Consider the following 10,552-nt stretch of genomic DNA (forward strand, 5'->3'; position numbering starts at 1 on the left):
CCGCGCCGCCATGGAGTCCGCTGGTCTCTTCCCCCCTTTCCCCGCCGCCTCCGCCCTCCCCGCGCGGCCCGCGCCCGCCCCGGCGCCACCGCCCCGCGCGGCCGAGACCACCCGCATCATCATCGACCCGGTCTCCGGCCGCTCCTACTGCAAGGGCCGCCTGCTGGGAAAGGTACCGGGAATGGGGAAAGGGGGCTGGGCCGTCGCGGAGGGCGCCGGGGTGAGCCGGTGTGGGCGAGGGGAGGGGCGGGGGCTGCGCGCCTGCTCGACCCCCATCCCGGGCGGCCCGGGCTGGATGCAGCCCCCTGGCTGCCGCCCCCACCCTCCCCGCCTCGCCCGGCGGGCCCGCAGCAGCGCTGGAAGCCGTGAATCACCCGCGCTGGCTGCGTGCCTCGGTGATTATCGGAGCCGCATCGGTTTCGGGGCGCCCCGCGGCGGGTGCGTGGGCCGGTGGGTGCCCCGGTTCCCAGGGGTGCCGGCCCGCGCCGCTCCGCCGCACGCAACTTTTCCTCCGGCTGACAGCGGCGTGTGTAGGAGGAGGATGCCGGTTCCCAGCCCGGCCCGAGTGGGCTCAGCGGCTGAGTGTGCAGATTGGAGGGTGACATCACGGCAGGAAAAACCTGTCTCCATGGGGCTGCCTTTCGATGGCCTCCGGTCCCTGGGCTTCCTGCCCTGCGCAGGACTTTCCAGGTTGATCTGTCATGTGGAAAGATGCAAAGTCCGGCCATAGTGGGAGGGAAAATGCCTGGAGGTTTTACAAGAAATGGGTGAAGAAAATGCCTGGTTGAGAGCATCATAGTTCAGATCTTAGTGGGCGACGCAGCAGGAGGGAGCGTGTGACGCTCGCCGGGCTGTGCTGCCAGGGAAGGGAGGAGGAGGAGGAGGCTTGTAAGCAGGCAGGGGTAAGGAGCTGTCTCTCACCCATCCGTAACCACCTCTTCCCTTGCAGGGTGGGTTTGCACGATGCTATGAAATGACAGACCTCTCCAGCAACAAAACCTATGCCGTGAAGGTCATTCCGCACAGCAGGGTGGCTAAACCTCACCAGCGGGAGAAGGTGGGTGCTGTGCGGCTGCTGGGGGGCTGGGCTGGGCTGCTGGGGGGCAGCAGCTCACCTGTGCTCACCTGGCACTGCTGCTCTCTGTCAGATCACCAATGAGATCGAGCTGCATCGGGACTTGCACCATAAGCACATCGTCAAGTTCTCCCACTACTTTGAGGACTCAGAGAGCATCTACATCTTCCTGGAGCACTGCAGTAGGAAGGTCAGTGCTGCTGTGGCCTCCTTGTCAAAGGCTCTCCTAAACAGCCTTAGCTGGTTGGAGCAGGCCTTGCCGAGGTGTTGTGTTAGCAGTCCCCTGAGCTGTCAGCTGTCTCACCCTCTGTGCTCACTGTAAGCAGAGTGGTTTTGCAGGGCACTGGGCACTCCAGCAGCTGTCTGTCTGTCTTGCACTGCCTGCTCATGATATGGCCACCATAAATCCAGAGGTTCCCATGGCTCTGGTGACCAGCCTCAACCTCATGTGGGGAGTCTGCTGAGGTCATGGCTGTGAAAGAAGGATTATTTGTGAATGTGCAACTTCTGGAAGAACTGGCTTTGACCCTGCCTAGCCTATGCCTAGTCAGCAGGGCTGCCTGTTCTCCCTGCCTGCATCACAAGCTGTCTTCTCTCCCGTTGCAGTCCCTGGCCCACATCTGGAAGGCCCGTCATACTCTGCTGGAGCCCGAAGTGCGCTATTACCTCAAACAGATCATCTCAGGCTTGAAATATCTTCACCTCAAGGGCATCCTGCACAGAGACCTCAAGCTTGGTGAGTGCTGTGGGTGGCACATGGTGTTGTGTGGGGAGCAAGCTGTCCCCAAGGGACTTGTGGTGACGCATTGCCTTTGACTTGCAGGCAACTTCTTCATCAATGAAAACATGGAGCTGAAAGTGGGGGACTTTGGGCTGGCTGCTTGCCATGATGTCTCTGACCAGAAGAAAAAGTAAGTTTGACATTTTCCTTTTTCAGAATCCTCCTGGGTTTCACTCTTCTTCCTGTGGCTTCCCAGGAGAGTGGAGGTGCAAGGGGTCCTGCCTGGTCTTGGGAGAGGAAGCCTTAGGGCCCCTTCCTGGGGTGAGGGAGCAATTCCTGCTCCAGCTGCAGGCAAGGCGAGGGGGCTGGGGGCTTTGTGGCTCCTCAGGAGTGAGCTTGCAGCCGTCGGGGAGAACAATGTGTTGACTATTGCTATTGTGCCTGCCCGGCTGCCATGCCGGCTGCACAGGCTGGGACACAAAGGCTCTGTTCCTCCTCAGCTCTGGGACAGGCTCTTCCCAACAGCTCCCCAAGAGCAGCTGCTGCTGATCTCCGTGAGCTGGAGAGGGGGGAGTCTGTATGGGGCTCCTTGTAGATGGAGGGGGGCCACAAAGAGCAAAATGGAGTGGGGAGGACAAGGGTAAATCCCAGGGCTTGGAGCAGGGGGAGGCTGTCTGTGAGGGGATTAAGAGCATGCACTGATCTGGTACTCTGCCCCACAGGACAATATGTGGGACCCCCAACTACCTGGCCCCAGAAGTGCTGCTGAGACAGGGCCATGGGCCAGAGTCGGACGTGTGGTCTCTGGGCTGTGTCATGTAAGTCTGTGCTGCTGGGTGGGGAGGGGTCCAGGCACCCTGCCTGGGGTGGGGGCAGCTGCTCTGTGGACAGCCCGATGAGGAAGTTTTCTTGTGCTGTGCCTTGTGGCTCTGCAGCGGTTGCTGAGAGGCAGGGGGAGGGGAGCGACTGGCTGGATCCTGCCCAGCCTTACTTTGGAGCAGGTGCTGCCTGCAGCCATCCTGGGATGCTGTGTGGGGACTGTGCAAGCAGGACTGCACGGGGTGGGTATGCTCATGCTGCACTCAGCTCTGGTTCAGAGCAGGCTTGACCGCACTGTGAACCTGATAAACAACGGAAAATCTCCGTGGCTGCTGTGCTGTTTGCTCAGGGAGCGATTGCTGTTTCGGCACATCCAGCCCCTGCCCCGGCCACTGCCTGCTCCCCTTTCCACCCTGATGGCCACGAGGGTAGGAGCAGCGGGTGGCCTTTGCCGCCAGCTCTTTGTCCTTCCTCAAGGCTCCTTGCCTGTTGCTCTAAACAGTTGCTAGGAGGAAGCATGGCCGGATGTGAGCGTGGCTGTCGAGGCTGGAAGTGCTGCTCTCAGCCAGGTGTGGCCGGCCAAATGCCAATAACTTCCTTGCTTTAAGTGCTGCTGAGTCACAAGCCTGGTGGGGATCTGACACTGGCATGCATGTTCCCTCCCAGGTACACCCTGCTGTGTGGGAACCCTCCCTTTGAGACCTCTGACCTCAAGGAGACCTACAGGTGTATCAAGCAAGTGGAATACACCCTCCCTGTCTTCCTCTCCCTGCCTGCCAAGCACCTCATCACTGGCATCCTCAGACGCAACCCCCAGGACCGCCTCACCCTTGATGAGATTTTGGACCACGAGTTCTTCAAGGTGGGTGGGTGGGGGCCTGGGCCATGGGACCCCTCTCCAGGTGGGATGAGGTTTTTTGGGCTGTGCAGGGTGCCGTCCTTGTCCTGTACGAAGGGTCAGTCCTTCAAAGGAAGCAGCCGCTGTCCTGCGCAAATGCCAGCCAGAGGAACTGAGGGATCTGGTGTGCTTCTGCTGCCTTGTTGCTATAGCAAGGGGTTGTTTCCTGTGCTGATGCCAGTCATGGTTCTGAGGCTTGACGGAAACACAAGCTGGCTGTCAGGAGGGATGTGAATGACTGTGGTCAGCCCAGGGCAGCTGGAGCATGTGGTCTATGGAAACCAAACCTCTCCCTTGACCTCTCTGCAGGGCTACACGCCTGAGAAACTCCCTCCCAGCAGCTGCGTGATGGCTCCAGAGCTGAGTCCCCCAAATCCTGCCAAGACTCTGTTTGCTAAAGTCACCAAGACACTCTTTGGGAAGAAGAAACCCAAGGGTAAGTTTGTGCATTGCCAAGAAGCCTCTGGGTGACTCTTCCTTTGGGAAGAAGTGGATCCTGTTTTCTGGAGAGACCTTCTGATGGATCTCTCTGGACCCCCTGCCTGGGGACAACACAAGCTGGGTGTGCCCCTGCCTTCTTGTGCTGGTGGCCTGGCATGGGTGTGTGCCTGGAGAGCGGATACTGTGCCACAACCCATGGGGCAGTTCCTCCTGGAAGCCCTGAGTTGCATGAGAACTGGGAAGTGAAAGTGGGAGACATCTGTCTGACACCCTGTTGTCTCCATGGGCATGGGAATAGATAAGGGAGAGCTGAGCTACTGGGAGGGGTGGCCTGGATGTCCCCAGCCTCTATGTTCAGCAGCATACTCATCTCTTGCTCTCTCCTCAGCCAAGAAGGGCTCTTCAGAGGAGAGGGATGACATCTCCAAGCTGGTTACTGGGCTGATGAAGACCTCAATCTGTCGGCAGATGAGCTATAAAACTGTGGAAGGGAATGAGGTGAGAACATCTCCGAGGCCATGCATGCTCTTTGGCAGAGCAGGCAGACCATGATAAAGCCGAGTCTCTCCACAGGCCACTCCTGTGTCGTGCCGCAGTGCCAGCTCCAGCCCCGTGGAGACAGTGGTGGAGGAGACCTCTCACAAGTCTACGTCCCCCTCCATCCGAGGAACGATGGCCAGCAGCTGTGAAGGTGAGCAATACCTGTGCCAGCCACCCCAGCCTGCCCCAGGCTTCCTGTCATGCCGGGGCTGATAGCGGGGCGGGCTGACTCAGCCTGTCATCCTCTCCCCACAGCCTTTGAGGATTGCGTCACCGCCTCTGCCATCATTGAGTCAGCTGTCCGGCTCCTGAGGGCCTGCCTCTCCTCCATGCCTCCAGGTAAACTGGTTGGACTGCTCTGGGATGGGGTAGGGGGCTGTGCATCCCCTTCCCCCTGGGATGAAGGCATGGCTGCTACTTGGGGTACAAATAGCACCCTAAATGGTGCCAGAGCCTGCTGTAGGGATCCGTTCCCCCTGGGGAGGTGAGACAGACAGGAGCTGGCTGGCTGCTCACCTCCTCTCTTTTCCAACAGCGGAGAAAAACCCAGCTTCCCTGGCCCGCCATGAGCACTTTGTCTGGGTGAGCAAGTGGGTGGATTATTCCAACAAGTATGGCTTTGGCTACCAGCTCTCCAACCGCAGCATTGGGGTCCTCTTCAACAATGGCACGCACATGACGCTCTCTCCCAACCACAGGTGAGCGGTGGGAATGGGGCTGATCTGTCTCTAGGGGAGCCCCTTGGGTGGGAAGGGGAGTCTATAACATCCCCAAAACTCGTGCTCTGCTCCCTCTAGGACTGTACATTACAACCCAACGAACAGCAAGCACCTGGTGTTCTCAGTGTCTGCCATCCCCGAGCAGCTGCAGGGACAGATGAGTGTCCTGCGCTACTTCGCCTCCTACATGGAGCAGCATCTCATGAAGGTGAGTGCTGGGGCCCAGGGCTGGACTTTGCATCATGGTTTGACCATACCACTTGAGCTGGTTGGACTCCCTGCTTGCAGCTCTGGCCAGGTGGGCACACAGGGTTGTGTCCTGGGAGTGGGGACTCCACTGAGGGGGTACCCAGCTTTGGTGTTGTGTGTGCTGCTGGAAGTGCTCCCATGTGTGGGACCAGTGACTTATGCAGACTGTTCTCTCAAAGGGAGGTGACCTGCCCAGCATAGATGACCTTGGGCAGCCAGCCCTCCTCCTGCGGTGGGTGAAGACTGACCAAGCCTTGCTCATGCTCTTCAGCAGTGGCACCCTCCAGGTATGTGTGGGGCACAGTGGAAATGCCCAGACCTTTGTGAAGAGGAGGCCAGATGGTGGTCTTTGGGTCTGTGTTGGATCTTGTCTGCCACAGCCCAAATGGAAAATCGAGCTGTGAAAACAGCTGTGGGTGCAGGATGCTGCTCCAGTGCCTGGAGCTGCTGGTTGCAGCTTCCCCAGCCCATGGAGGGACATAGCACTTCAGCTGGATGCTTGTGCCTGCCCCTGTGCTAGGGCTGGCTCATTCCTGCCATGGGGCATGGGCAGGGATGCTCCCAGGCAGGTTGGGGAGGAGGAACGGGTTGAGGCAGGAAATGTAGCTCCATCCTGGCTCCCGACATGCTGTGGGAAGCATGGCTTAAACCAAGCCCAACCTGTCTCCTAGGTGAATTTCTACAATGACCACACCAAGGTGATCATTAGCAAGCCTGACCACTCCTGCCTTGTCACCTACATCAACCGGGAGCGCAACTCTTACACTTATAAGCTGTGCAGCCTCCAGGAGCTGGGCTGCTCTCCTGAGCTCCACAACTGCCTCAGATACATCCTCAAGCTTCTCCAAGAATGGGCTGAGGCCTAGCCTGGGACCTCGGGGGACCCTGTCTGGACTTGGAGGTTTCCCCCTGCCCTCCCATGGGATGGGAGGGATGATGTGGTGCTGGCTATCCCCCTGGGCACTGTGTATCCTGGTGCTCAGCTGGACTCTGGACTAAGACATGTGGATGTGGTTACAGCAGCGGGTCTGGATATCCTTGCTGCTCCCTGGCTCTGGGCAATCGCTGTCTTCCCCCTGGCGTCTCCTGCTCTGGTGGTGCTGGTCTTGATGGAATGGACTGGGGTGTTACAAGGAGGTGGTGGTGGGTGAGTGTCCTGCAGCTGGGTTTGGGGCTGACTGGGCCTTGTCTGAGGCTGACAACTACTTGTGGTGGAGGCTCAGGCTCCCCTGCCCCAGCTGATGCATCAGTTGCACAGACCCTCTGCATGGCCTGGAGATGGCTGCCACAGCCTTGATCTCAAACTTTGGGTGCTGTGGGATAGGAAAACCCCTTCCCAGGAGTGGGCAGGGGTGAAGGGTGCTGCCTGCCCTGCCAGGGGCTCTGTGGGCTGGTGTGTGCCACTCCACAACTGTTACACTAATAAGGAGGGAACTGTGCTGGCCCAACTGTGCCTGGTCTCTTCCCATATTTGTGAATTGTCTGGTACAACCTGAGGTTTGATAAAGGGTGGGGCATGGGATCTGAGGACTTGCCTGGAGAAGCCCTCATTTTGTTGGGATCCAGGGTTGTTTCTTATTTCAAGGCAGTTTCTGCCATGTGGGACTATTTATGTATCTTATTTATATGGAATTATTTATTTTCCTGTTGGTCTGTCCTTGTGCAGTTCCCCTCCCCCTGACTCGCCTCAATAAAAACTTATTTGTGTAAGGGCAAACTATGTCTGCCTTATTTGGAACTGGAGTCATAAAAAGAGCTTCAGCATCATTCTTGCTCCAGAGCTGCTTCTGCCTGTTGGGGATGACCCTTCTTGCCACTGACTGGTGCTGGGGGATAAGGTCAGGGAGGCAGGATGGCTATGTGGAGCCCATGTGCTACCTCCACTGCTTTCATGGGACTGGCACAAAGGACAGAGTTAGCTCTTGCTTATGCTGGTGGAGCCTTGGAGCTGCCTCAACTTCTCCTTGCTGCTGCCAAATGCATTCCCAGTCCTTTCTGCACTTGGACCCAACCCAGCTGCTCTCCTGACTCTGCTGAGCTGCAGAAGGCAGGAGCTATGACCCAGGTGGTGGAAGGGTTGCCTGGGCCCTTGCACTGACATCTCGTGTGATGGGATATGAGCTGGGCATGAAGCCAGGAAAGAGCTCTGTGAGCTTGCTTTGAAGGTGATCTGTGTAATCAATCTGCCTGGGAGCAGCTTGTGCTGTGGGAAGCAGCCTGGACTGCTCCAACAGCTTTGGGCAGTTGCCTGTTCCAGGGAAATCCAGCCTTTTGTTGTGTTTGCTGCTGCTTGGATCTTTTTGCAAGCCATAGTACTGGGAACTGCAGCATGGGTGTGAGCCAAGGCTGGAGTGAGCACCCATATCTTGCTCCCTGCACACACCCTGGCCCAAGACTCCAGGTATGACACACAGCTGGACAAAACTTCTTTATTTCAGCTGCTCTCTCCCTACAGCTCTACAAAACTGGGTGGACAGAGAGGCATGTTCTACTCAAAGTAGACCCCGTAGACTGTGGCCACGGCAAAGAGGGAGGCGTTGGAGAAGGTGGCAGAGGCAAAGCTGTCGGTCTCAGGGTCCCACAGTCCCCGGCTGGCCACCACAAGGCTCTGCTGGCCCTGCTGGCCCAGCACCACGTGGCAGACCAGCTTGTAGCGGGGTGGCACCACCTCCTTGGCCTGGTTCTGCAGCAGCTCAGTCAGGCTCTGGGCTAGTGGGGCACTGCCCTGGGCACTGTACACAGTGGTCCCCAAGGCACAGGCCAGGGTCGCTTCCAGCACCTGCTGCACCCGCTTCGCATCGAACTTGCAGCCTTTGTCCGGCCCAATCCTGTAAGTGTTTTCAAGGCGGGTCTTGAGGATGGGTTGGGAAATTGGGAGCCCAGAGAAGCTGACACGTCTGTGGAGCATCCAGGGGCCAATGGAGGGCCGCCTGCTCCCTGGGACGATGCCGAAGGAGCTGCGGCGGCTGAGGATGGAGTTGCGGCGGGAGAGCAGGGAGGGAGCTTTGGTGTCCTCAGGGCCCCGGGCTGGGGCTGTGGGCTGGGACCCACGGCGTGTACTGCGGAGTGCAGGGGCCTCAGTGCTGGCTGCAGCCAGCACCTGGGCTAGCAGGGCTATCTCTGGGATGGGCTGCTCAGCCATAAGGGTGGCCTGCAAAGGAGATGTACCTGGGTGTTAGGTGAGGCAGGTGTCCTGTAGCCTCTCCATTCCCCTGCCTCTTTGCCTCATTCCTCCCTGCCCTCTGCAAATCCTGTGCCTTCTAGCATGTGAGTCTCCATGAGACAAGATGCAGAGGGGCTGGGAGATCCATGGCAGCTGTCTTCCCTTCTCCAGTGCCTCTGTGCCCATCAGACTCAGCCAGCTGGGGCTGATCCAGTGCAGTAATGTATGGTCCACACAGCCCTCTGCTCTCCCATCTCCAGCCCTTCCCCCAGCACAGGTGAGTGACTCTTTCCCCAGTGTTCGGTCTGCATCCCCCACTTACCCTAAGTTCTATTCCTGTCCTTCCAGAGTAAACCCAGGGGACTTGTCTCTGGTGGATGTCACTGCCCAGGACCAATCTTTATCTTGCAAGTTGTTGTGAGCAGGGCCAAACCTGCTGTGCTCCTGGAACAAACCTGTTGTGCTTCTGGAAGGTGAAGTGTTGCTACGTGACACTGTAGGTCTCCAGGGCTGTTCTGGGCATGGCTTCTGTAACTCCTTGTTTCCTGGTCCCTGGACAGCCCTGTTCCCCTTCACTCCTTCCCTCTGCATTTTTTGCTGTGTCAGCACAGGGATGTGCCCTCCAATCTCAGCTCCCTGCCAGCCCTGAAACATGCAGGCTGGTGTTGGATGTGCAAGAGAAGAGCAGGGGGTGGAGAGTAGCCACTGTGATCACTACTTTGTGCCCTATGGGCTGCACTGGGGCTGGGCCCTCCAACAGCTTGACTTTACTCAGACACTTGCATCTTTAGGCTACTTATGCCCCACTGCACCAAGGGAGAGTGTGCGTGGGTTTGCACCCACTGAATCATATACATAGTGGGTTGTGTTGGAAAGGACCTTAGAGATCATCTAGTTCCAAATCACCTGCAATGGGCAGGGATGCCATCCCTAGACCAGACTGCTCAGAGCCCTCTCCAGCCCAGCCTTGAACGCTTCCAGGGACTGGATGGAGCACAGCCCTGGTGTGTGCCAGGGACCCTGCTGCTGTAATGCCTGGGGGGTGAGCAGGTCCCTGGGGGCTCCTGACCCTGGCTGGCGTTTCTTTCTGCCAGTGGAGCCCAGCCCAGCTGGTACGACACGGCTGTTCCATCAATGTGCCTTTGTCTGCCTGGCTGCCGAGCTATTTGAAGAAAGTGGAGACGGCACTTGTGTTTCTATCTCCAGTCAGAGGTATTTATAGCCTGCCTCTGCCTAGTGCTGCCAAGCACACTGCCAGCTGGACCCCTTCCCTTGGGGTGCCGCCTCAGCTCCGAGCCCCATTCCTGCCTTCCCTTGCACCACCCACTGACAAGCAAGGGTGGATCCCTCCATGGGTAATCCCCTCCTTGGGCTGCTTGAGGCCAGCCAAGGGTTGGAGAATGGCACAGTACTTGGTTCGGGCTTAGGTGAGAGGTTGCTCTAGGGGGTTGATCTAGTGGGTGGAATCCCTGTCCACGGCAGGGGGGTTGGAACTAAATGGTGCCTTCCCACCCAAGTCTTTCTACAAGGCTGGTGGTGCTTTTTTCTGCCTGAAAGCACCTGTACCCTGAGCAGACATGAGAGCTGTAGGGCTCTGGCCTGGGGCATCGCAGGATTGAAGGCTTCCCCCATTTCAGAGGACAAATCTCCATGCTGGGCTCTAGTCTGCTCCAGTGCTGCTGCTGGGGACTCAGCCATGCCCAGCAGCTTTCCATGGGGGCTTTGCAGGTGGAGGTGAGGGTGATCTCCATGCATGTGCTGCCTTTTCCAAAATCCCAGCTGCCAGCCTCTCTTCACCCCTGTCTCTCTGCTCCGCAGCAAAGCCGCCAGCAGCTCGGGCCGCATCGTCCCCGTGCCAGGCGTGCCAGAGCCAAGCCCCGAATCACGGCAAGGAATTCCACTCGCTGCAAGAGGCGGATCAGCTTCC

General features: G+C 58.3%; 2 protein-coding genes across 2 annotated transcripts; one reads left to right on the forward strand and one right to left on the reverse strand.

The window, feature by feature from the left end:
- Positions 1 to 10: 10 nt before the first annotated feature.
- PLK3 (polo like kinase 3) lies at positions 11 to 7,179 on the forward strand. Its single transcript, XM_071436584.1, has 15 exons — positions 11 to 172; positions 950 to 1,057; positions 1,149 to 1,265; positions 1,682 to 1,811; positions 1,899 to 1,986; positions 2,519 to 2,614; positions 3,282 to 3,477; positions 3,823 to 3,949; positions 4,343 to 4,452; positions 4,528 to 4,645; positions 4,750 to 4,833; positions 5,030 to 5,192; positions 5,292 to 5,421; positions 5,642 to 5,749; positions 6,134 to 7,179. Exons 1-15 carry the CDS (start codon positions 11 to 13, stop codon positions 6,326 to 6,328), a joined length of 1,932 nt encoding a protein of 643 aa, XP_071292685.1. The 3' UTR covers positions 6,329 to 7,179.
- Positions 7,180 to 7,947: 768 nt separating this feature from the next.
- Positions 7,948 to 9,073, reverse strand: DYNLT4 (dynein light chain Tctex-type 4). The gene is made up of 2 exons (XM_071435624.1): positions 8,948 to 9,073; positions 7,948 to 8,613 (listed from the first exon to the last, which is right to left on the reverse strand). Exon 2 carries the CDS (start codon positions 8,602 to 8,604, stop codon positions 7,951 to 7,953), a length of 654 nt encoding a protein of 217 aa, XP_071291725.1. The 5' UTR covers positions 8,605 to 8,613; positions 8,948 to 9,073; the 3' UTR covers positions 7,948 to 7,950.
- Between the last annotated feature and the right edge of the window lie 1,479 nt (positions 9,074 to 10,552).

The sequence above is a fragment of the Agelaius tricolor genome, unplaced genomic scaffold (genome assembly GCF_023055355.1).
Source record: "Agelaius tricolor isolate 1412-34295 unplaced genomic scaffold, bAgeTri1.0.p SCAF_11, whole genome shotgun sequence".
In the NCBI taxonomy this organism is placed as follows: domain Eukaryota; kingdom Metazoa; phylum Chordata; class Aves; order Passeriformes; family Icteridae; genus Agelaius; species Agelaius tricolor.

Excerpts from the sequence above, each read along its gene's own strand:
- DYNLT4 (XM_071435624.1), bottom strand. The coding sequence starts at position 8,604 with ATGGCTGAGCAGCCCATCCCAGAGATAGCCCTGCTAGCCCAGGTGCTG.
- PLK3 (XM_071436584.1), top strand. The coding sequence starts at position 11 with ATGGAGTCCGCTGGTCTCTTCCCCCCTTTCCCCGCCGCCTCCGCCCTC. Across the intron at positions 3,478-3,822 it reads TGGACCACGAGTTCTTCAAG|GGCTACACGCCTGAGAAACT; the intron begins GTGGGTGGGTGG and ends ACCTCTCTGCAG. Across the intron at positions 5,750-6,133 it reads TCAGCAGTGGCACCCTCCAG|GTGAATTTCTACAATGACCA; the intron begins GTATGTGTGGGG and ends CCTGTCTCCTAG.